This window comes from Ctenopharyngodon idella, chromosome 24 (genome assembly GCF_019924925.1).
Source record: "Ctenopharyngodon idella isolate HZGC_01 chromosome 24, HZGC01, whole genome shotgun sequence".
Lineage (NCBI taxonomy): Eukaryota > Metazoa > Chordata > Actinopteri > Cypriniformes > Xenocyprididae > Ctenopharyngodon > Ctenopharyngodon idella.
In genome coordinates this window covers 20,019,575-20,046,220 of record NC_067243.1, presented here as the reverse complement: position 1 = coordinate 20,046,220, position 26,646 = coordinate 20,019,575, and the positions used below count along the sequence as shown (strand labels likewise).

General features: G+C 39.1%; 1 protein-coding gene across 2 annotated transcripts in view; it reads right to left on the bottom strand.

Annotated features, from left to right (window-relative positions):
* tln2b (talin 2b) overlaps positions 1 to 26,646 on the bottom strand; it is a 169,127-nt gene that overhangs the window by 5,184 nt on the left and 137,297 nt on the right. For both annotated transcript variants that reach the window (XM_051884143.1, XM_051884144.1), the window contains exons 39-56: positions 26,385 to 26,486; positions 24,947 to 25,117; positions 24,580 to 24,726; positions 23,253 to 23,354; positions 23,051 to 23,170; positions 20,727 to 20,873; positions 15,470 to 15,636; positions 15,164 to 15,347; positions 14,583 to 14,708; positions 13,251 to 13,367; positions 11,545 to 11,730; positions 11,098 to 11,205; positions 10,910 to 11,015; positions 8,627 to 8,751; positions 4,513 to 4,638; positions 3,247 to 3,309; positions 2,978 to 3,160; positions 2,642 to 2,767 (exon numbers count right to left, since the gene is read on the bottom strand). In XM_051884143.1, the coding sequence (XP_051740103.1) occupies positions 2,642 to 2,767; positions 2,978 to 3,160; positions 3,247 to 3,309; positions 4,513 to 4,638; positions 8,627 to 8,751; positions 10,910 to 11,015; positions 11,098 to 11,205; positions 11,545 to 11,730; positions 13,251 to 13,367; positions 14,583 to 14,708; positions 15,164 to 15,347; positions 15,470 to 15,636; positions 20,727 to 20,873; positions 23,051 to 23,170; positions 23,253 to 23,354; positions 24,580 to 24,726; positions 24,947 to 25,117; positions 26,385 to 26,486 (2,406 nt within the window). The remainder of the gene's footprint in view (positions 1 to 2,641; positions 2,768 to 2,977; positions 3,161 to 3,246; positions 3,310 to 4,512; positions 4,639 to 8,626; positions 8,752 to 10,909; positions 11,016 to 11,097; positions 11,206 to 11,544; positions 11,731 to 13,250; positions 13,368 to 14,582; positions 14,709 to 15,163; positions 15,348 to 15,469; positions 15,637 to 20,726; positions 20,874 to 23,050; positions 23,171 to 23,252; positions 23,355 to 24,579; positions 24,727 to 24,946; positions 25,118 to 26,384; positions 26,487 to 26,646) is intronic.

The following is a 26,646-nucleotide window of genomic DNA, read 5'->3' as shown; positions in this document are numbered from 1 at the left end:
AGTGTTTCCATCCAGTGAGTCGAAGATAACAAAATCGTAATTTCCTGATAAACTGGTGCTAAATATCACTAAGAAAAATGGAAGTAGCTGCAGTAGAAACCACTTTATATAATTATTTTCACATATAATAAACTACTTGCGCCTCAGAGCGTGCAGACGAAACACAATAAACGCTGTCATGTTTGCGAACGCTTCTGGAAGGGAATTATACCGAATCACTTTTATGACAGACTTTGCACAGGCATTACAGAATGACCAAAACAGCATTTCGGATGCTGTGCAACAAGATCGCTCTTGCTGGTTGGTCTAGTTATGCAATCACATATTTTTTTTATGCGTACATAAAAAAAAAATCACATATTTTTTTATGCGTATCAAGGAATTTATTCAGTAAAAGTGTTTCCATCGTAGTTTATGTGCATGTTTATCGTATCGCAAACATTTTTTATCCAACTTGCTTGAGCGCATACTTTTTTAGAATTTATGCACATCTTGGCGTTTCTATCCAGCGTTTTTTATGCAATATCCCAAAATGCGCATAAAAATAGGTGGATGGAAACATAGCTACTGTAATTACAAAGAATTTATTAGGGCCCGAGCACCGATGGTGTGAGGACCCTATTGTAATTGCTTCTCCGAAATGAATTGCATTTTTGACATGCTCGAAAACTTACAATGTCCAATCTGCCTCAAACTTCACATGTTTGATAAGAGTCCTGGCCTGAAAACATCTACATGCCAAAATTTATAGTCATAGCGCCACCAGCTGGTAGCAGGAAGTGTGGCAAATACAAATGACTGATGTAGTCCTCATATATTTATATACTTAAATGCATATTGCCCACCGTGCTTTGTTTTCCTAAAGCCACCGGGTGGCAGTGGCACAAGTGCGAGGGCCTTTTCATCGCTGCTTGCAGCTTTAATTCAGATTATTTCTGCTCATGTTTCAAGAATGAATCTGATACGAATGCAACTAAGCATTACACTTTACAGACTAGAATTAAAATGTTTTACGAGCGATTATGAAAGAACGAATACAACAAGAATGCACCAGTTTATATAAAAATGGTTTTCCAAACAATTTACACAATCTCATTCTGTTTGTGTTTCATTTGTGAACACGGCATGAATGTGAAAATTCATTTAAAGGGATAGTTCACCCAAAAATGAAAATTCTGTCATCATTTACTCACCTTCAATTTGTTCCAAACCTGTATGAAATTCTTTGTTCAGCTGAACACAAAGGAAGATACTTGGAAGAATGTTTGTAACCAAGCAGATCTCACCCACCATTGACTACCATAGTATTTATTTTTCCTACTATGGTAGTCAATGGGGGGGGTGAGATCTACTTGGTTACAAACATTCTTCCAAATATCTTCCTTTGTGTACAACAGAAGAAAGAAATTATACAAGTTTGGAAAAACTTGAGGGTGAGTAAATGATGACAGAATTTTCATTTTTGGGTGAACTATCCCTTTAAAACTTTTTGCGGAGGATTACCACAAAACTTCTTTCATGAATTAATGTGACATGGATGCGCATGAACGCAACTGACAATTTACGCAAAAACTGTTTACACAAATTTGTTTGGCTTTTGTTGCTTGAATGCGACAAATGCGGATTAATTCAATGTATGCATCTTGTATCTCTGATGAATGCAACATTTTATGCAAGAATGATTTACACAAATTCATTCTGTTCATTTCAGTCACGAATGAAATAATTTACTTAATCTTTTTACAAACAATGTGCACAGAAATTCTTTTCATGTTCATGAATGAGGGCCAATGTTTGTATACAATGTTAAAGTCTGAAATCTAAAAACTGGTCTCAAATCAGTCCTGCGGATTGTTTTAAACCAGTTTTCTTATGTGAAGCCAGCCAAATAGTTTGTGGCACAATGATACATAAATAACGCTTACATATTAAAGCTTAAAATGCCAGGGAATGTTTTTCCTTCCAGATTTTTTCTTTTTCCAAATTAATTTTTCCTTCAAGTTCTGTCTCAGTGATAGGGAGAATTCATATTCTTCAGTGGAACATGTAATTTTAGCATAACTGTGCTGCAAAAAAAGTGAGACTGGTTCTGCAATAGGCATCCACTTATTTTCCAAAGAGAGAGTGACATTTTTGTGGATTTAAGGAATGGCATGGATGGATCAAGGCCTGACCTTCTGAAGGAGGACTGACTCAGTGCAAAACGCTACTTTTTGTTGTGCTGGCAATGATTCCAGGGTTCATGCACACACTCACGCCATCCACTCAACGGGATTTCTCAGATGTCCCGAATATTCCAGTGCCCTCTCAAGATGAAGACAAGACATGAAGGCATACTGGAAGGAAGGAAGCTTTGAACAGGCAGACACACAGTCTTTAATTAATGTGCATCTGGCCTGGGATGAAATGTGAAAATAAGCTGTTTGCGGATAAAGCGGCCCAGTGTAAGATGCCAGCTGTAGACGCTTGGTACAAACCCACAGCTTTCAAATCCTGCTGATGTCTTTGTAGATCCATAATGCAGTTCTAAATGTCAAATCTCTTTTTAATTGAGCGGCATCACTTCGGAAGTAAAGGAATATTCAAAAACTGCTGGGAGACAAAAAGATTCATACTGTGTGAACATGGGAAGAAGCCTCACCTGAGCGATTCCTCCTACGAATTTCGTTTTAACCACAACACTGTTGTCTTCGGCTTTATCGAAGGCTGCTTTCTGCGCTGCCTTCACCAGGTTGTCAGACGCTCTCTTGACTGCGTTACCGGCAGCCTGTGCAAACACAAAGTTTTTACTGAATAGACTACAACTTAGTAGTGGTTTTCCAAAACCACAAACTTTTTAAGCAAATGGTTTCAAGATGATTTTTAGTAGATGTATTTCCCCTAACACAGATGTCTCTAAAATCGAACTAGCCACAAATACTTTTGTTTTGTTTTTTAGCTTAGATCTCATTTTTTTTTGTATACAAGTGATTATAACCTGTAATCTCCTCATGGCCTCTGAGTCCTGGTCAGCTTTGACTTTACAGGCCACCAGCAGCTGGGCTGTGGAAGCCGCCACCTGTTTGGCAGAGGAAATGAGCTTCTCCTCGCTGGCGTGACCCTGGACTGAAGCGTTAGCGGCCTCACACAGGTTACTGGTGGCGGCCGCAACCATCCGGGCCTACAAGAGAGAAGAATTCAGATTGATAATTTGTCATTTAGCTGATTTACAGTACATCTATTACAATGGTGATAATTTCAACTTACTGCTGATATTAGACCCTGGGACCATTGGCCGTCATCAACTGCATTGGCAGGGATGGAGCCCACCTACATGAAATATCATAAAGATTAAAAAGGAGCAGTGTTATTTCAGTATCATTTATACAATAATAGAAAAATGTATTATTAATATGTAGAATTTGCTTTTATTTTTATATGTTCACCAGGGTGGTTCCGTGAGAACTAATAGTTCCCCTAGGGCCGTTTTCCTGGTTGCATTCGCACCGCCAGTAGGAACTCTGAAGTGACGTAAGCTGCGCTTGTTTGACTTTTATTTTGACGGCACTGAGAACACTAGAGCCTGAACACACAGTGCTCACATTCTCAGTCTTCATTAGTTTACGATTTGTTTAACAGACTGTCTAATATCTATGTTATTAGATAGAACTGTTATACAAAGAAAGTATATGAAAAAGTATTAGCGTTTGCCGTGTGGTTGATGTCCAATGTCGCTAGCTGAGCAGAAATACATAATCATGTTTCGCTTGGTCCCCTCAAAGTTGCGTTGGATTTTCTCCTTAACTCGAGAGGTCCATCTATCATTGTTTTCCATGCTCATAGAGTTAGTTCGTGGAGTAAATATATAGGCTATAAACTGTGTGTGTACACGGCTTTTTTAAAAAATGGCGGGTGCCGGTGTTTTGCGTGCGTTCGGCCTATCAACGTACACTTACGTCACTGGTAGTTCCTATAGTGCTGGTTTAGAGCCTACTGGTTAGTAGGAGCTAATTCAGTCCCCCCAAAAGGAGCTCCTAGAACTAAAATCGTTACTAGTTTCTGCAGTGCACACACAGCAAAATCCGGGTACTTCCGCCAATAGTTCTAGGAACTATGAAAAGGTTCCTCGGGTGCAAAAGCGCCTAGTAACGCTCTGTTTAGTTTCTGTCTCTATGAAACTCTATGAAATGTGCTCTGATTGGTCGGCTGGACCAGTGTGCTGTGATTGGTCAACCACTTCCGAGCGTGTTTCAGAAATGTCACGCCCCCTACCATAACCGAGCTGCTAACACAACTCAACCAGGCCACGGCCCTTTTTTTGCATTTGACTTGGGCAGGAATTATTTAAATGAGGAATATTGTGACGTGTTCGTTCCTGAAAGAAAACTCAAGACTACAATCGAGGCGTTTCAGGTAGTTCAGAAACAGTGATTACTGATAACTCAATTTGGAGTCATTTTGTGCTTTGTAACTTTTTGTTAACAATAACAACAGTGAAAAGAGAAAAAAAGTGATAACTCTTGATTTTAGTACCTTGCCCTGTGCTACGAGCTCTCTCTGAGCGGCCGAAGCAGATTTGACCAGAGCGCTGGTTGCGGCAGCAATGGATTTCGCTGCTTCCAGGATCTGCTCCTCAAAGTCCAGAGACTCATCGGCTTGCTGCAAAAATAAGAAAGGAAGAGATATAACAAACTGTGGATTGTCAATTTTATTAACTGTAATAAATACTCTTAGCTCACTGCTGGTTGACATAGCTAGTCATGAAACCATTATAATAAAGTTAAATTTTAATAAAGAAGAAACACTTTAGCTATGCTAATAGATGGGCAATAATCTATTTGATTACTATAATGTAATCTATTTCTTACTATTACACTTTGTTGATTCCAGAAAAGACAGATTTCCACCAACTGTTTAATCAAACTCCTTTGAGTGACAGGTTGACATACGTTCCAATATACTAACAAGAAGCATGGGTTTGTTCAAAATAGCATACCACTAGACTAGTTGTAATACATTTCCAGGATGCAGTATTTACACTGTGCACAGATTGCTAATTTTCTATATGCATGATGTGTGACACTTAAAATGGATGGTTAAATTGAGAGCATTGCATTGTGGGATACAGTAATCCATGAAGTGCATTGGTTCTATACAGCACATTTAGGCTGTGCATACTATGCACAATATACATAATGCATACTGCAAAAATAGCACAAGTATTATGGTAATATGCTATTTTTAACATACTCTTTATTCTGTTCTTAACTAGCCTACTGTACAGTATAAAGGGTATACAGGCAACTATTTTTAAAAACAATAAGTGAAACAGTTGGCATTATGCAATGATAAATGTTTCAAACAGAAGTATGCCACAGTATGACAGTAAAATAATGATTAGAGATGTTGAAAAAAGTTGCAGATACTACTTCTGGTACATTTATTAAACTGTAAATGAATGGTTACATTAAATGCAATGTGGGATATAGTTCCCATTCAGTGTGCTCTTGTTATATACTGAACCATTTATGAAAATTTGGTCATTCTTTGCATACTGCACACAGTATACTACATACTGCATTAATAGTATGGGTAGTATGGCAGTATGCTATTCCAAACACAGCCAAGGCAATGAAAGGGAGAAGGTGAGATGTACAGTGGACAAAGTGATCTGAGGGTGACACCTTGTGGCACGGAGATGACACTTCTTAGGTTCACTATGTTCAGAATCAACAGCATCAAAAGAAACTGCACAATTCTAACGGACCTAAGACAAACCCTTGCGTGCCACCATCGAAAATTGATCTGTCAGCCACAAAAACACACACACACACACACACGTTCATGAACAAGTCATAAACAGAACACACACAAGTCTGGAGACAGAGCAGGACACTGTAGGAATATGTTTGATATATAGTTGGACAGAATAACAACCTAATATATCAAACATATCAAACAGAGCCCTGCAGAAAGGCTTCCAGGTCTACCTCACCTCCAGAACATGGGGAAAGAGAGGAGAGGATAGAAGAGAACAAGAGAGCAGGGCATGCCGGGATAGCAGGGAAAAGACAAGGATGGATAGAAGGGGGAAAGCTAAAGAGGGAAGTGAGGAATGAAGAAAGATCAGGGGAAATAGAAATCCAGGGGTGATTATAAACACCAGTGACACTGTATCCTGACGTAGTGAATTTCAACCTGACTATAAAACTTTCAAAAAACATGTAACAGTGAACAAGCATGTTCATGTGACCAAAACCAGTTCAGAATGAGTCTTGGGGTGTGATGCAGAGCTCTTCATGTGAGGTAGAAATGTGAGACAAACTGTGAAATGGGGTTTATCAAAGTTTGTAAAGGGTAACGGAATGAAAAATCTACAATAAATGTCTGAATGAACTGAAGGTGACAACATTACAGAGACTCCTGTTCATTCTTCCTTCCATATATGCCTGATCTGACTAACACAACACAGTAAGACAGACAAATCGATAGAGAGAGACAGACAGACGGATAGAATGATAGACAGAATGATAGATATAATAACAGCTAGATAGACAGATCAATAAAGAGAGACAGACTGAATGACAGATCGATAGATAGATATAGTGGACAGATAGACAGACAGACAGACAGACAGATAGATAGACAGACAGACAGACAGATAGATAGATAGATAGATAGATAGATAGATAGATAGATAGATAGATAGAGTAGACAAACAAGACAGACATACAGGCAGATAAATAGAAAAAATGATAGACAGACAGACATAAAGATACAGTAGACAGACAGACAGAATGACAGACAGACAGACAGATAGATAGATAGATAGATAGATAGATAGATAGATAGATAGATAGACAGGCAGACAGACAGACAGACAGAATGATACCACAGACAGACATAAAGATACCGTAGACAGACAGACAGACTGAAAAATACCGTATAAAGATAGACAGACAGAGACAGACAGAATGATACCACAGACAGACATAATGAAACCATAGACAAACAGACAGACACCATAAACAGACGGAATGATACCACAGACAGACAGAAAAGAAAGATACTGTAGACAGACAGACAAACAGACAGATAGAGACAGAGAGACAGAGACAGACAGAAAGATACCACAGACAGACAGACAAACAGACAGACAGACAGACAGACAGACAGAAAGATACCACAGACAGACAGACAGACAGAAAGATACCACAGACAGACAGACAAACAGACAGACAGACAAACAGACAGACAGACAGACAGACAGACAGAAAGATACCACAGACAGACAGACAGAATGATACCACAGACAGACAGACAGATAGGCAGACAGGCAGAATGATACCACAGACAGACAGACAGACAGACAGACAAATCGATACAGAGAGGCAGATAGACAGATAGAATGACAATGATAAATGAATAGATTGATAGACAAATTGTAATGGCCACTGCTTTGGCAATACTGTGTAAGTCATGCCAATAAAGCAAATTTGAATTGAATTGAATTGAATTGAATAGACAGACAGAATAAACAAACAAATGATAATAAACAGACAGACAAATCAGTGGGGAGAGACAGGCATAGAAATAGAAAGACAGAGACAAGACAGACAGAATAACAGACAGACAGACAGACAGTCAGACAGACAAACAGACAGACAGATAGACAGACAGACAGACAGAATGATACCACAGACAGACAGACAGACAGAGAGACAGACAGAATGATACTACAGACAGATAGAGAGACAGACAGACAGGCAGACAGACAGATAGAATGACAATGATAAATGGATAGACTGATAGACAGACAGACAGACAGAATAAACAAACAAATGATAATAAACAGACAGACAAATCAGTGGAGAGAGACAGGCATAGAAATAGAAAGACAGACAGACAAGACAGACAGATAAAATAACAGACAGACAGACAGACAGAACTAACCACAATTAGACAGACCAATAGACAGATAAACAACAGACAGATAGAATGATAGACAGACAGTTTTTGGTCTGTGGCAGTAAACCTTGAGTTTGCTTTGTGATTTTGCTACAGACTCACTGACACACCCAAGGAAGTGAAACAGTTTCAGCTCTGAAAGGCAAAATGTGGATGAATGTTTTTATTTTAGGTGAAAAGCATCACTGACAGCTGAACTATAATACAGATGGATGGAACAATAAAAGAGCTTCAGGGAAAATCGTTTGTAAAAAGTGCTGAACTTGGAGATGAGTTTCAGACTGACTGACTAAAAGTTCAGCACGCTCTAAAACGAAACTTCAAAATACTGAGTAATTGAGATACAAGATGGATCACAGAAAAACCCCAACAAACCAAAAGCCATACAGACGATCACTTTAAGTTCAGCGCTCACTAGACTTCAAAATACCAAATTGTTAATGTACACGACAAATATAACCACAATAAACCAAAACAAAAAGCTACACAGATACAAAACACCACATCCTGAAGTCTTGAGGTCCTAAAATTACAAAAAAAAACATCACATCCCCTGAATACAAAATAAGAATGAAACATTCCCGCAGCCTTTGGTGGAAGTGATCTGACACAGTTGTTTTGGCAAGCTGATCACGGCAGTGTGTGTGTGTTTGGATTCAGAAGATGGATGGAAGGATACCTTTGGTTTGGCTCTGGGCTTCAGCTGCTCCAGTTTCTTGGCCGCAGCCTCGATGGATGCAGCAGCACCAAGGAGCTCCGTCTCCGCTATCACCGTGGGGTCTTCTGGGTCCACCCACTCTGAACCTGAGAGGATGTATAAACAAAGTCAGCATGACCCTCATTTTCAATTCACTTACCATAAGCATAATACACATGCATGGAAAGAGTGAACATGTGATTTAAAAAATAAATAAAATCATGCAATGGGGATTTGAACCAATAACCTCCTGTATGGAAAAATAACATGCCACACCAAAACCCTTACAAAAATTACCATGAGAACTTTCCATCGTTGCTACAGTAGTTGTTAATATGCTTCAGAGACCATTGACGAATATGTCCGGCACATATTTCACTTCAAAATCAAAAGAAAGTAACTAAAAATTATATTTTGATTAAAAGAAATGAATCCTACCTTTATAAAGCACTCAAATGTACAGATTTCAAGTCTTAATAACAAAAAATAACAATAATATAAATTAAATTAAATCCACCTATGTTTAGTAGTATAGTAGTATTGTATAGTTGTGTAATCTAATGAGAATCACCACAAAATGTGAATAAAAAAATAATTTAAAAAAATAAATAAAAAGGAAAGCATCAGTATACTTCGAAGCTTTACTAATCTTTTTTTCCGAATCAGTGGTTCGGAGTGTGTATCAAACTGCCAAAGTCACGCCCCCCAGTGGTGAACCATTGAAATTTCGAAACACTTATGACGTAACGAAGACTCGTTAACTGAAATCACGTGACTTTGGCAGTTAGATACACGCTCCGAACCACTGATTCGAAACAAAAGATTCATAAAGCTTCAAAGCTTCATGAAGCAGTGTTTTGAAATCGCCCATCACTAGATATTGTTGTTATTTTATTTTTTTGGCACACACAAAGTATTCTCATTGCTTCATAACATTAAGGTTGAACCACTGTAGTCACATGAACTGTTTTTTCATTTTTGGGTGAACTAAACCTTTAATTGTCATGAAAATAATAATAATTATAATAATAATAATAATAATAATAATAATAAAAATGAAAGGTAGAAAAATAGATCATCAGAAATCTCCAAAACATCAGAAAATGGTCAGGTGATCAAACTGGATCTTTTAATGGACCACAGCTGAAGCCTGTAATGGTTTCTAAATCTTGCTTTAGGCGAAGTTTTAAATACAAAAGGAACAAAAGAGGAAGAAAACAAAATTGGGCCTAAGACAAAGCCCTGAGGGACGCCACCACAACTTTAAAAACACACTGAAGAAACAAGCGCAATGAATGTCTGAAGCAAAATCCCAGACCATTTATCATTTTCGTGCCAAAAATATATATTTTTTCTTTTTATTTCATTTTAATTATTATGCTAAAAAATATGGTCACCATGGAAAGTTTTGGTAAGGGCAGCAGTTTGTATGTACTGTATGATAACGAACAGATGCCACAACCCTTAATTACTCAAGGTAAACACTGATCTTAGTGCTGACTGACAGGTTATTACAATAACAGTCATTCATTAATTGTCTAGATAAACGTGCACATCTTTATGTTAATAGCCATTTATGGAGCAAATGTGCTTTGCAATACATTCTCCTTTACCAACATTTAAAAGGCACTAAAAGACGTCTGTTTTGTTCAAGCAGCTTGTGAAAACAGATGGCAAGAATGTGTTTGAGGATTATGTTAAACCTGAGGGAATTCAATTCTATCCCTTCTTCTCTTTTCTCTCACACTATAACTCATTGTATGTGTGTGTGTGCACCCATGCCGGTCAGATACTCAAGTCTGTATGTGTGTGGCCTGAAATTGGAGAAAAACAACACTGTGTATATCATACTCACCTCCATCTGTGGCAGAAAAGGAAAAAACAACAAAGCAGTGTTATAGAAAAGAGCAAGAGTGCACCATCAGCCCAATGTCTCTATTAAACCTGCTCAAATTCAGCTCAATTGACCTGAAATGTTCCCTATTACCTCTCAAGAGCATATGCCATTACCAGGCCTGCATGAGATTTGTGCTCACGGAAAGTTCAGCAGAATTCGAAAACCCGTCATTCACAAAATTAAAAATATATGATTTTCTGCATTATAATAGCTGAAATTGCCTGTTATTTTGTTTAATTGCATTTTTTAAGTTATTCCATAATATTTTATTTCAAACTAATAGTGTTACTCCATCAATATTCAATAAGAACAAATACTTGGGAAAGAGATTCAATTTTTTGTTTCCATATCCGTTAGTGTGTGCTCACCTTTCATGGCTTCAGCGGTCTGGATGAGCTCCGTGACGGAGCCCGCCACTTTCTTGGACAGTGTGGCCAAATGCTGTTTCTGTTCGGCCGTGGGTTTCTGCAGGACCTGTGTGGAGTAAACAGACGAGGTTAATCACAGAACACATGCACAAACACATCCTGTAAAAACTGTCGGCGCGCCCACTCACGAGCAGGACGTGTTCGAGCAAGTCGATGTATCCGGTGGTACACTCGATGCCGTAGAGCAGAGCTTTATTCCTCACATCCTCGCCTACTTCTGGGTGGTACGCGGCTTGCTGCAAGACACAAATACAAATTTATGGAATCTGCAGAATTTTGGAGCTAATCTGTAGTTTTATTTGAATTTGTGGACTGAAGAAAACGCATTACATCATGACAACACTAGAGGGCGCAATTTAGGAGTCAAAAGTAGGTTAGTGCTTAATGACATTGAGAAATAGAGCAAGCAGCATTGATTGTACATGGAGAATTTGTGTGAGCACAACAATGTTTGTATATAAACATATTTTGTTGGTATTCAATCGTTTATGGATTACCAACGTACAGTTGATCAGCATGCGGTGAGATTGTGTTTGTGTGAGTGGGCATATGTGTGTGTGATGGTGGATAAACACCTTGCAGGTGGTCAACATGTCGGAGATGGCTTTGCGGCTCAGGTTGGCAGTGGATATCACGTCCTCCTGCTGAGCAGAGTTGCCTGCTGCCACTGCTTTGGCCGTCGCTACGGTGATGCCCTTGGTCATGCGGATGAACTCTTCTGGGGTGGTGGATTTCTCCGGAACGTCCTTGGACTGGAAAACCTTGAAAAGAGATGATGCAATCGTTGGGCAAAGGAAGAAATATTTCATACATAACATATCTATTTCTCTTTATTGAATCTTATATTTTTAGAATCAGTCACATGACCAGGGCCGGTTTTCTATGCACTAATACAGTCCTAATGGTCATTTGTTAAAGGGATGACTAAACCAGAAGATAAAACATAAATCATTGCTTTCCTGTATCGCTATCTCAATCTGTCACACAGTGTCTGATAAGTGGAGTAGTGATGCCCATGGGAGAAGGAGAACGAGGAGCAGGTGGAGAACAGGCAAATGCTCACATGGTATATTACTCCGTATTACCAGTTCATATCACAGATGGATGGGTTTTTACCTCTGTCTGGGCTAAAACTAATTAAGCTGGACCTAATTGGTACTAATTTACAGCCAGATTGTAATACAAGTTGATTGTATTAGCATATCTTAATTAGGATCAAAATTAACATGACTTAACCGACATTTCCAATATATTAACCAGTCTCAAGTGCTTAAAAGATATTCACACAAAAATGGATTACTCATCCTTGTGTTGTTCCAAACCTGAATGACTCTCTTTTTTTGGTGGAACACAAAACAAGATATTTTGAAAAAATGTCTCAGTGTTTTGTTTTGTAAATATAAATTCAATGGGGTCAATTGTTATTTGTTCAAAATGACTTCTTTTGTGTCCACAGAATAAAGTCAGTAATGCAGGTTTTGAATGGCAAAATGACAGAATTTTCCTTTTTGAGGAACTATCTTTTAACGGAGTGTCTATTTACACTAAATGCAAATAGCGTCCCTTGTTGGCAAATGTTATTTACACTAGCTCCGCCCACCAATGTCTGGTTGGGCCATAAGTTTTTAAAAATATGCACAAAACTAAATGTCTTCAGTAGCGTAGCAGTAGCGATTAAGGCTTGCAGACCAGGCTTTTAATGCGATCGACGCAATAAATATGATAATAATGTTCTAAAAGTTGAAATAAACTGTGAACGAGTTTTTAATAACATTAAAAGTGTTTATTGGGTAGGATTAGGGGAAGGTTTTTATTCTCCCAATAAGGCAGCACTCATTTAATAATTTTAATAAATATAATCATTTACACTCTATTATTGCATCCTGTTAATGTACAATAATACTAAGGTGCAAATAGTATCTGCCAATATAAAGTATAGATAGCATCTTTACTCTTATTGCAAAGAACTGATACTTTTACATGATGTAAATAGAATCTATCGCTATTTTCACCTAGTGTAAATAGCATATCACTAAGAAAATGCTGCTGTCACTTAGTGTAAATAGATTATATTGCTATTTCCACTTAGTGTAAATAACATCTACAGCTATTTGCACTTAGTGTAAATAGCATATATCGCTAAGAAAATATGCTATTTTCACTTAGTGTAAATAGCATCTAAGTGCAAATAGCCGCTGCCATATTTTAAAAGTGGAATGCACAGTCTCTCTTGGAATGACTCCAGTAAGAGTTCAATGTTCACACAAAGAATGTTCCGTACAGTGAGTTCCTGTTTGATGCATTCAATAGTGGCTTCCAGAGCCCTCGTCCCGCGAGTGGCCTCATCCTCCACAGCTTTCACAGTTTTCAGCAGAGATGTCACGTTTGTCACCATCACCTGTAACATCAGAAAACATAGGGAGGTCAAAGTCTCTGACTGGCTAAGAACCCATTTTTATGCTTTATGTATGACATCTCAAGTGAGCTCAACTAGAGAATGTCAACATCTTTGTGACCAGTTTTTCACCTGACACACTGAAATAAAGTTAGACGCAATGTTATGACAGGAACAGCTGTATCAAATAGCTCAGTGAAATACCTGGTTCTGATCTTTGTAAGGTAAAACACTGAAATCTAAATCATCAAAACATCAGAAAATGGTCAAGTGATCAAACTGGACCTTTTAATGGACCACAGCTGAAGCCTGTAATGGATTCTAAATCTTGTTTTAGGGAAAGTTTTAAATACAAAAGGAATAAAAGAGGAAACCGAAGAAAACAAAAGGGGACCTAAGACAAAGCCCTGAGGTACGCCACTACAACTTTAAAAACACACTGAAGAAACAAGCGTAATGAATGTCTGAAGCAAAATCCCAGAGAATTTGAAGTCACCATATGCTGGAGGAATGTTAAAAAAAAATAAAAAAAAAAAAAATAAAAAAAAAAACTTTCTGCGAAGATCACAACAGCATTACAACTCATCACTTTAAGTATGCTAAACAAAACATATCATGTTGCATGTATGTGAAAGTTAATCCCAGAGGTTTACCAGCACCAGGTGAATGATTAAAGGATTAGAGAATTCTTGAAAATATGTGGGGGACACATTAATTTCTGTTTATACAAGCCTTATTACGATAAACTGTGTGCACTGATCCACAGCATAACTGCAGAAGCAAGCACCATTTTCTTTTAATTAGACTTACAAAATTAATGATTTATGCTTTGCTACATGGCAATAATGGCCTAAAACAGAAAAAGGAAGAGAGGAAGGGAAGTAAGCACTCCTTATGCCGTACACACACACAGAATGGTTTTGTCCCCTGCAGTGTGGCCACTGAGTCACTCACATACACACTGTGATACACACTATGATCACTGTAAGATAGGTTTTGATTTGTGGCCACACACCAAGATGACAGCGAGCGAAGACAGCACCCAGCCAAGAAAATGAGAGACAGGGCCAGCTGTTAGACAGGCGTACACACACACACATACACACAGAGAGAGTGATAGTCATCAGAATAAGATATGACCCTCACTAGGCTGCATAATGGCTTTCTTACAAACAGGAACATACAGACACATATACAACATTCTTCAACCAAACATACCTTGGCAGCACTCTTCAGTTGATACATGGATGGATCGTCCGCTGCTTTGCCAGCGGCACATTTAGTGGCACTAATCAGCTCAGCCAAAGCTTTAGCGACATCTCTGACTGCGTTTATCAGGACCACCTGAAAGAGATAGAGAGAAGACTTTATCACAACCACCTTTAGTCATGATATGCCACCGGCTTTATCCAGTCTCATAATACACTGCACTCTTTCAGGGATGTCAGAGAGAGGGCGAAGTGGGAGTCTTTATCAGAACAAGCTGTATAGTAACATACAAAAGATTATGATTTATTAATCCTCAACGGACAATTTAAATATTGGGCAGAGATGTGTCATGATACATTGGCTGTTAGAATGAGTCAGAGAGTATCTGCACCCAAATGTTGAGACATCTTCCACACTTGAGAGGAGAACTAATGATATTCTTATTACACTGAGTCAGGGTGTCAAAAAGGACAAATATAGTCCAGGATAAAAATAATGGAGCAGACAGAATTAGAACACTTTGGTATTGGTATTGTCTACTGAAAATCTTATGACAGATTAGGAAGATGCACAAACAGCGAAACACACACCTGTGTCTCTGGGTCCTCTGAGCCCATGCTCGCAGCACCCAGTTTGACCACGTCAGTGAGCTGTGTGATGGTCTTGGCAGAGGACTGGGCTGCCTGGGCTAGTTTGTCCTGGCTCGATGCAGCACCAGACACAAGCAGCTTGGTGTCCTCAACCAAAGCTTTAGCAGTTTTCAATATGTTCTCTCTGAAGAGTGCACAAATAAATATGCTTCAGATAATTTTTGGGCTCTATTCTATGCAAAACATTAATAGAGCAAACCTTTCACATTTTATGCATACGATGCTGAAACTGTGCCAGGTTCTCACCTGTGGTCTGCGAAAGACTCTTCGTTCTCTGCGTTGAGTGTGCCGGCAGAGGCGAACATGATGGTGGTGTCCAGATCAGCGATGATGCCGGAGACAGAACTGGCTGCAGTTATGCAGGCCTGAGTTCCTTTATTACCAGCCTGCAGGGCTGACAACACCATGGACACCTGCAGGAGAGAGTGAATCACACTTTATTATAAACTCCATAGGCAGAGTTTGGACAGCTTTCCAATCCTGTAGGACTTTTCTTGGGTAATGATAATTAAACAGATTTTTCATTTATTTAATTTAATTGAAATGTATTTAATATTTAATATTTAAATTAAAAAGTATTTTAGTTTTAATTTTAGTATGTATATCAGCACAGCTGTGATTCGGCCATAGGCAATCACAGCGTGCTGATATAAAGCCATATCGCACGGCTACGAGTGTGATATTGCGTTTATACAACAGTTTGACGGCACGAGTGTGTAAATAAATAAGATATCACAACGGAGTATCTTTAAAACCCTCTTTTGTGTAGAACTACTTCCTTCCGCCACAGATTCAAGTTTACAGTTTGACCAAGCCTCCGTTACTAATTCTAAAATGTCACTTTAGAACTAGTAACAAAGGAATGTTGAGTCCTTCCAATGAAACTCAAGTATTTAGTATATTTAGTATTTAGTATAGCATTGTACACAGAGAGAGAGAGAGAGAGAGAGAGAGAGAGAGAGAGAGAGAGAGAGAGAGAGAGAGAGATCACCTGAGCGAGCATTACCTTTGTCTGATATAACATTCATTCTTCAGGTCGATGTCCATAATATTACATCCATTATAAAAATCTTTTGAATGTCCGCTGAGGAAAATGATCTTTTTACAGTTAAGGGAATTTTCCATAACAGCGCTAAAACAACGTCCTTTGTTTACAAAAGTCCCTTTCTATTTAAAAGTCTCTTGTGACTGACTCATTCACTCCATCTAATGGCGTATTATTGTACTTTCACTTAATCCATATTACACGCTAATGGACCCTTTCTCAATACAAAATATGACATACTATTTATATAAAAAAATATTTATTGAACAAAAACACTTACATTAACAACAATAGCCATTATAAATAAATCAGTCAAATGTACAAAAGCAGTGCTCTACAGGATATATGTTAAATATAGCCTTAATATTAAATTATTAAATTTAACATTTGCTCAGGAACAAGTAATAGATTAAAAAGACCAAAAAATGCCCATTTTATGTACCCAAAATGAATTCTATCTCATGTTTAACCACTATAAGAGCCAACAGCAAATCCCCGAAGCACTGGCCGAGATTAAGCTGTTCTCGGCGGGTACACGAGCACTGAACGGCCGCTGACGGCCTGGAGCTCGCATCTCCGAAAATGTCTAAACAAACTGTAAAATAGGTGCTATGATTAAATATGAGTCATTCATTTCAGGTCTAAACAACTACATTCTCGCCTAAAAACTCTTAAAACTACAGTTCGTGGTACAACAAGTGTAGTATTTGTAAAAAAATATAGTGGATTTGCTCGGCTGCCATGACTCGCTTCAAGCGGAGTGATACAAATGGTGAAAAGGTAGGAGTGCTGTTATTACTAAAATATTGCACGGTTCTCAGCCAATCAGATTTGAGAACCAGAAAGAACTTGTATAACATTTAATATAATATAAAGTTCTTACAAGCTATGATACAAACTGATCCTGGATCTGTAAAAACATAACTGCTTTTACCATCTCTAACATCAGAAAAAGACAAATGCTGAGAGATTGACTCTGACAAGCAGCTGAAAGAAAGATGGACAAGTCCATTAAAGCGAGACCAACTAACACTTTCAGAAGGAGAGAGAGACCGACAGAGAGAGATGTAGAAAACGATGGAGTTGTCTTCACAAGTAGATGAAAAGCCATAAGGGAGGCATTCAAATGCAACCATCCCTATTCATGTTTAATACAGAAATGATTCCAGGAAGAGCTGAGGTTTGAATTGAATCAGGCTAGTGGGGGACTCGGACACATTTAAGCAGAGCTCATTTAAAGCAGCGAGGGGTCACAGCACCGCCACAGTAGGGGCAAAACAAACTCCAGCTACTGAGATGTAATCAAAGACAATATGACACAGTGATGAATGTAATCTACTCTATACAATCTCACAAGAAAAGCAGTGGGGGCTTCCTGCATTAATTCAAAAATATGGTATAAAAACAGTTGGAACACAAAGAATGAAAAGTGTAGTCAGAAAAAGGGCAGCCAACTCTCATTGTGCCTACCAAGGGCTTGAGAAGATTATTGCGACTGGTAAATCATTCTCAACAGTCACCTCAATGTTACCTACAATTTTATTTGTATATTCTCAAGTCCATCTAGACAATGTTACGTCTACCACTGACATTAAACTGTAAATATTGATAGAAATGTTTGATGTCACTGCATGCTAGAATACCCTGAAATTTTATTTTGCTTTGTCATCAGGTTCATGTCAATTTTGTGAAGGCTGACGATCAGCAGGAAAACTATTTATAATCCATAAAATATGATGAAATACTGAAAATACATTAGTTTAATTTCACTGCTCATGCAACCATCATTCTATTGTGTTATGAGTGGTTGCCAGGGCGTTGCTATGCCATTTGCTAGGGTGTTGTGGGTGTTTGCTAGTGTGTTGCTATGTGGTTTGCTAGGCTGTAGTGGGTAGTCAACAGCATGTTGCTATGTTTTTGCTAGGGTGCTGTGCAGGGTAGCTAGGATGTTGTGGGTGGTTGCACGGGTGTTGCTATGTGGTTGCTAGGATGTTGTGGGTGGTTAAATGGGTGTTGCTATGCTATTACTAGGTTGTTGTTGGTGGTAGCCAGTGTGTTGATATGCTATTACTTGGGTGTTGTGGCTGGTTGCCAGTGTGTTGCTATGTGGTTGCTAGGGTGTCATGGGTGGTTGACAGGGAGTTGCTATATGATTGCTAGGTTGCTGTGGATAGTAGCAAGGACGCTGTTATGCCGTTGCTGGTGTGTTGTGAGTGGGTGCACATATGTTACTATGATATCGCTAGGGTGTTCTGGATGGTTGCCATTGTGTTGCTATGTGGCTGCTTGTTTGTGGTGGGTATGCTATTACTAGGGTGTTGTGGGGGGTTGCCAATGTGTTGCTATGTGGTTGCTAGGGTGTTGTGCAGGGTAGCAAAAGCATTGCAGTACTATTACTAGGGTGTCATGGGTGGTGGCCAATGTGTTGCTGTGCGGTTGCTAGTGTGTAATGGGTGGTTAACAGGGAGCTGCTATGTGATTGCTAGGGTGCTGTGGATAGTAGCAAGGACGTTGTTATGCCGGTGTTGGTGTGTTGTGAGTGGGTGCAAGGATGTTGCTTTGCTATTGCTAGGGTGTTGTTGGTTGTTGCTAGTGTGTTGCTATGTGGTTGCTAGGGTGTCGTGGGTGGTTGACAGGGTGTTGCTATGTGATTGCTAGGGTGTTGTGCAGGGTAGCAAAAGCATTGCAATGCAATTGCTAGGATGTTGTGGGTGGTTGCATGGGTGTTGCTATGCTATTACTAAGGTGTTGTGGGTGGTTGTCAGTGTGTTGCTATGCGGTTGCTAGGATGTTGTGGGTCGTCGCCAGTGTGTTGCTATGCGGTTGCTAGGATGTTGTGGGTGGTTGCATGGGTGTTGCTATGCTATTATTAGGGTGTTGTGGGTGGTAGCCAGTGTGTCGCTATATGGTTGTTAGGATGTTGTGGGTGGTTGCATGGGTGTTGCTATGCTATAACTAGGGTGTTGCGGCTGGTTGCCAGTGTATTGCTAGGGTGTCATGGGGGGTTGACAGGGAGTTGCCATATGATTGCTAGGGTGCTGTGGATAGTAGCAAGGACGTTGTTATGCTGTTGCTGGTGTGTTGTGAGTGGGTGCACAGATGTTGCTTTGCTGTCGCTAGGGTGTTGTGGGTGGTTGCCATTGTGTTGGTAGGGTGTGGTTGGTATGTGGTTGGTAGGGTGTTGTGGGTATGCTATTACTAGGGTATTGTGGGGGGTTGCCAATGTGTTGCTATGTGGTTGCGAGGGTGTTGTGCAGGGTAGCAAAAGCATTGCATTGCTATTACTAGGGTGTCATGGGTGGTTGCCAGTGTGTTGCTGTGTGGTTGCTAGGGTTTTGTGGGTGGTTGACAGGGTGTTGCTATGTGATTGCTAGGGAGCTGTGAATAGTAGCAAGGACGTTGCTTTGCCGTTGCTGGTGTGTTGTGAGTGGATGCACAGATGTTGCTATGCATTTGCTAGGGTGATGTGGGTGGTTGCCATTGTGTTGCTATGTGGTTGCTAGGGTGTATTGGAGGGAAGCAAGGACAAACTGTAGCTATGTCATTGCTAGGGTGTTGTGGGTGGTTGCTAGGGTATTGCTAAGCGGTCTCTATAATATTCTGGTCTCTCCTTCAATGTAAGTTTACAGAATTCTTAACCTTAGTGAACATAGCATACAAAATAAATCAGCATTATTTTAAAAATGAAAGAGACTTTAAATACAAGCACCATGAACCTTTAACTCTTTCCCCGCCACCACCAGCGTTTTCACAAAAATTTCATGCCTCCCAGAATATTTTGTTGTATGAATATCTGAACATGCAATATATCAAAAGAAAGAACAGACCCTCTGCTTCTAAACAAACAAACAAACAAAAAAAAAACTTGTTTTATTCTAGCTTCATGCATTCCTTTTTTTATCAACACTTTTCATAAAAAATGCAACACTTTGAGCAAAAAGCTGAGAAAATCATATTTTTTGTCAAAGACTTCGTCCGGATCGGATTCAAAACATAGATGGACTAAATCAAGTTCATCAACACCCCCCAAAGCTTGCACAGTCCTATAGCTCGTCCTGGGTCGACATTTCATTCAGTAACGTTAGGCAGTTTTGATTTATCTGCTGTTTAATGTTGATTATCGTGTTAGCTTACATGTGCATATGATTACATATGCTACTGCTTGTTTCTGCATCTTCTTTGCCTGTGTTTTGATCAGGAGATTCAGTACTCTTTCAGAAGATATGTAATAGTGCCCCCTACCATATAACACTGAAAACACGGAAAGCCGTAAAATCTTGTCTTTGGCAGAAAAGCATTTTCTCATAAAAGATGAGATAACTCATTAATGGAAAAGAGTTAATTATAGAGTTAATTATAGACATTCGTTTGCGGTTTTTTAATACCTTGATAAAAATGTAATTAAAACATAAACAGAGTACAGAAGTAACGGCCTCCCACAATAGCAAGCAAGCCTACCTTTTCAGTGACGGCACGGGCGTATTCGATCAGCTCTCTCTTGGAGAAACTGTCTGTCGGGCTCATCTGTAGGGCTCCGGCCTTCTGTACCAGGTAGATGCAGCCGTGACCCAACTCCTGCACCCGAGACTTGATCTGAGATCCCACCTGGAAACACAGCAATGATATCGAGTTTAAGAAACAGTTGGCATCCAAGTGAGATTGAATCTGGGTCGAAATCTGAATGTATTCATTCTCGGCGACTGCTCTAAAAGCCACTGCCTCTGTTCAACAAAGCTCTATCCAATAATTAAGAAGTGATTGTGACGGCCTTTGAGGGGGCCCGACAGCACTGTATGTTCATTACCTGACACACGCATCCATGGGTGGGCGGCTCTTCATTATGAATATCACAACGGGCTTTTAAGGCTTGTGGGGGTGCGTGGTTGCTATGGTAATGGCAGCGGCCACTTATGTAAAAACACTAGGGAAGAGAGAGCTGGTGACTACCGTGTCCACATGTCGGGTTCCTTTTTTCAAATGTGGATAGAGCAAAGGTGTGAAATAAGTTGGCTGGTGTTTGCACCTTTGTTCACAGGCTTAATGACACACAAAGTGGTAGTATAAGGTGTGCTATATATGCATGACCAAGGCGAATGTGTTTGCACTAATTAACATGGTGTGAATGAGTTTATTTTTATTATATTTAAATGGTTATGATACACAAATGTGGATGAGATTTAAGAGTGAATAAAGACTAAGATTTTCAGTCAATAACATAATTTTTGATCTATTCCTCACACAAATGTATCAAATGGCTTTAGAAAACTTGGAATATAGAGCACAAGTGCCAATAAGATGGTTTGAATGAGTTTTTTGTGTGTTTAAATGGTTAAAATATGCAAATACAACTGAGATTTGAGAGTATTTACTAAGTTTTTCAGTAAATACCATGCAAAGCCACATGTCCTATTCATCATGTTCATGTTTTTGTCTGCTTGACAGGACCATACAAATGTGTGGATCTTGTATTAAATTCTTGTTAAAATTTGGTGCTTTGAGTACAATTCTCTCATACTGATCACTGGATGTTCAACATGGCACCTCATGGCAAAGAACTATCTGAGGATTTGAGAATTAGAATTGTTGCTCTCCACAAAGATGACCTAAGCTATAAGAAGATCGGTAACACCATGAAACTGAGTTACAGCACAGTGGCCAGGGTCATAGAGAGAGGTTTTCCAAGACGGGTTCCACTCGGAACAGGCCAAAGTAATTGAGTCCTCGTGCTGTGCGTCAGGTGCAGAAGCTGGCTTCAAAAAACAGATGCATGAGTTCTGCTAACATTGCTTTAGTGGTTGCAGAAGCGGAAGGTCAGGTTGTCAATGCTCAGACCATACGCCGCACACTGCAACAAGTCGGTTTGCATGGCCGTCATCCCATAAGGAAGCCTCTTATGAAGCTGGCTCTTAAACTAATTTAAGACCATGAGGATACTCAAAAAAACACATTTTGACATAATTTTGTGTGTTTTTGTCCGTTCAAGCGCGAAAGAGAACTCAATGCGGCCGGTGTTAGTAGGTAGCATAATTCAACAGCAGTAAATGCTACCAGCATCATATTCAAGAGGTTTGAGGCTTTGTTAATGTCCTTACCTACACCTACCCTAAACCTACCCTTAAAACAATGCAAATATAGTACTGGTAGCACAATCTGATAGGTAGCATTATTCATCAGAACACCAGCAAACAGCGCTCCAGTTGTCTTTTGTTTCTTGTTGCGCTTAAATGGTTTAAAAGCATTTTCATTAATAAGAGCGTGATCATAGAAGGTAACACTAGCTAAAGGATGATGGAAAAAAACGGATGCTGCATTAATTGCGTTAAATATTTTTAACGTGTTAAACTGAAAAAATTAATTTTGACAGCACTAAAAAAATATATAAATAAAAATATATAATATATTATCATTTTTTACTGTGTTGGTCTGAATTTATTTTCAGATTTATCTAATAATAATAATAATAATATATTGCACAAGTCATATGGAAATATATGACATTTTAGGGTGTTTTTTTGTCATTTTTGAAGTTCGATGGGGCTTCCATTGTATGGAAAAGAGCTATTTCGACTTCTAAACATCTCTTTTTGTGTTCTACAGGAGAAAGAAACCCGTACAAGCTCAGCTGAGTTAATTCAGTTTCACTTTTAGGTGATCTGTTCCTTTAAATCTAGAGTTTGTGTGAGGTTTAGGCCATCTGCGTGTCTATTATCGTGTGTGTAAATGAGCATTTCTCAGATCACTGGTCCGGTGGGGGTAGATGCACTAGCTGGACGGATCCTCACCTCCTCTGGCTCGGCAGTGGCAGCTGCCAGACGGCCTTGTTGTGCCAGCTGGCTGTAATCCACCGTCACCTGAGACGCCAGTCCACCCAGTTCCTCCGGACAGGTCACTGACTTTGTCATCTAGAGTCACATAACAGAACACGTGATTTATGCACGGTGGTACGTGAGAGGACGTGGAAGCATTTTGAGTGAGCGTCCTCACCATTTCCTGTGCGGTAATGGCGATGGCTTTTGAAAACTTCACCATGGTGGTCTGGTAGTCCACAAAAGTGCCGTCAGGCTCCGGCGGAGTTCCTTCATCCATCTGTGAAATAGAGAGACCCAAATAACAGTAATGTAATGCTGGATCGAGTCCTAATATAAATTACAGTCTTCACGTGGCTCATGTGCACGATGTTGTGATCATTCCCGCAGAAAATGATCAGAGTGCAGATATTCAATTGACTGCCATTGTCTTCCACCATGAGTCATGACAGCATAATGAAAGACTGCATACATGCAGAGATGATAAATGGAGATGTTGTGCCAATCCAGTCTAATGATGAGATACAGAGACAGCTGTTGTGTCTGTGACACATTTACATATCAGAGTGCCAGCTAGAGATGACTTTGATGAGAAAGCATTCTAGAGATTTATAATAAAAGAACAAAAATATAGATTTTTAATAATAATGCATATTTTTAATGTTAATATAATATATTAATGTTAAATATTTTAATGTTATATATATATATATATATATATATATATTATTTATTTTATTTTTTTACGGTGTTGGTCCAACAGTCATTTTATTATTCATATATATATCATTATTTATATATTTTATTTAAATGATTATTTATTTTTATAGGGATTATTGGAATTGGCCAATAAATATTGTCTTCTTTACAGATTAAAAAAAAGATAATTTAATATAAATAGTATATATAATGTTAATAATGATCATACAGCTTATTGGTAATTTTCATAAACATCGGAACATGATTATCCAATAAGTATATATATATATTTTTTTTTTTTTGTATTTCAGTGGTTATCCACCCTTTACTATCTCTGATTGGTTTAGACCACGCTATGGGCCTAATGTGTGTCTGTTGTTGAACCACAGATTTTTTAGTCGCACCATTGAGAAATTAGGTCGCACTCTAGAGCCCTGTATATATATAATATATATATTACATATACAGTTTAACCACCATTATAACAAAATATCTGAACATAATTGACCAATCACATTCAAAAACTACAGAGAACAATCACATTTGTGTATTTATGTATGTATATACATATATATATTATTTACATACTTTTATGACACATTTTATTCATATTTATTTACTCTCAAATCTCACACACATTGGCATATAACCTCTGAAATATCTTATTTGGTCAATCATGTTCAGGATGTTTATGTTCAATTCATGTTCGTTTCTGTATAATGATCATTAAACTGTTTAATTAACTTTTTTTGGGTTATTCGCACCCCTGATTTCTTCATATTAGCAATGGATCAAGAGTCACTAACCCGTCCGATGGACTCAGCGATGGACTCCACCATGCCGCCCACCATCCCCCCCTCACTGGCTGCCTCGTTTAAGGTCACCATGATGTCATCAACTGCCTCCTTCATCAGCTGGGCTGCTTCGGCTATGGCATCATGGGTGTGGGTTGCCTGCAAGAGAAAAAAAGGTTAGTGGCTTGATGGGATAAAGATGGCCAGTATAGACCCATTAGCACCACTTCATAACTATACACGTAAAAAAAGTCTGTTCTTTCCAACCACAAGCTCTGTTTATGTGCCATTGGATGCTACAAGCTGCAAATTTGCAGACGTTTTCAGAACATGAAATTTCCTCTGAGCCCCCATGCGTTGTTATTTTCATGTGTCGTACCTTAGGGTTTCCACCGCCCTCTTTGGCAGCGTAGAGCATCTGTAGAGCAGATTCAAACAGGGTTTTGGTTTGATCCAGTATGTTCATCTGCTGCTGGTGGTCGGCATGTTTAGACGCCAGTCCCACTGACGCCACAATCACTGGCTCAAAGTAGTTCGCTAACTGAGTCACCTGGGGAAAAAAAAGATGTGTTAAGAATATCTGGCATGCAAACATACAGTTTCCTGTATATATTTCAGGCAAAAGTGATATATAGAGGGAACTGATACAATTTCTTTATTTTTCAGTTATTTATGTGATTGACAAGCTGACAAACACTTTAGACAGGAGGCATCAATACTGGTCCAAACAAACACAGCTGGACGTAATTAAACCAGGCTTAGCACACATTGTTTTTTTTTTATTATTGTTTTTTAGATACACTGTCATACTGTGATCAATTCATGATGTTTATTCTTGAGATTCAAGTGGCACTGTGTGATTTACAAAAAAAAGACATAATATATGGAAGTATGAAGACAGACGAGGTTGTTGATCCAGGAACATTTCGTACTTGTGTAAATCACATTAAGTCTTTGGGCAAAATCATGGGCTGCGCCTGAAAGCTTAAAAATGCTGCATTCCAAGGTAGGAAGGCATCAAGGCATGTTCGAATCCAATGTTAGCTTCACTTCCTGTCTCCTGAGATCTGATCAATTTTGGAGTTTTTCCCTCTTTTTCCACCAGCACAAGTTCATTCCATAGGAATGAACTAAAAACGCTCACCTTGCTCGCTCCGCACCAGTAGACACGCACCATTATGAATGCCCGTGTGGCCGTGCGCATTTTACTTTCGCTTTCTAATTAGCGCCAATTCGGGATGCGGTAATTGCTTGAATAGTGGGTTCATTATTATTATTCTTAATGAAAAACACAACAACAAAACAGTACAATGACAAACTTGCTTAAATAGGCGCTTTTACATTTCGCTTTGAAACCAAATCTTCCGCCATCGTCTTGTCAGTCGAGTGAGGCGAAATGGGTGAAGTGAGGTGAAATCTGACTCCTGCTGCTGATCTGTGCTGCGACTTTTGTTTGGCTCACGCTGAACTGAGCAGACACATTCAGTTTTTAATTGTAGTGTCTGTTCTCTAACTGAACTAAATGTTTTTTATTACTATATAAAATCAAAACAACAGTGGGGGGCGGTGCCGCAGTGGGCAAGTGATGTAACCGGTGTTGCGGCTGAACACCGGTAACACAGACTATACTACTCAGAAGTCTGTCCGAAATCAGTTTCATGAGGCACCTTCATGCACAAACACTGTCTGCAAAGTCATTTCCTGATAGGGCAGCGAGGCAACAAGTCATCTGCCTATAGCTTTCCGACGCAGCCGTGGATTCGCTGCAGTGGTAACATTATTTGTGGTTCCACTACTAAGATCCATGTCCCTGTTACCTTGTGTCCGAGCTGAGCTGCTTCCCCTCGTGCTGCAGTGGAGATGGGGTCAATGAGGTGGCCGATCTCCTGCACGGCAGAGGTCAGCTGCTCCTGTAAAGCCTAATGGAGGCAGAGTTACATTAGCATTAGCATAAACACTGATGATTCTAGCAATAAAACATTTAAGGTGGAAAAAAATATGGAAAATATCAATTTGCTGTTTTGAAATCAAAACTTTCTTTGCTCAAAAGTTGTTAAGGTTACTAATGACCAGCACATT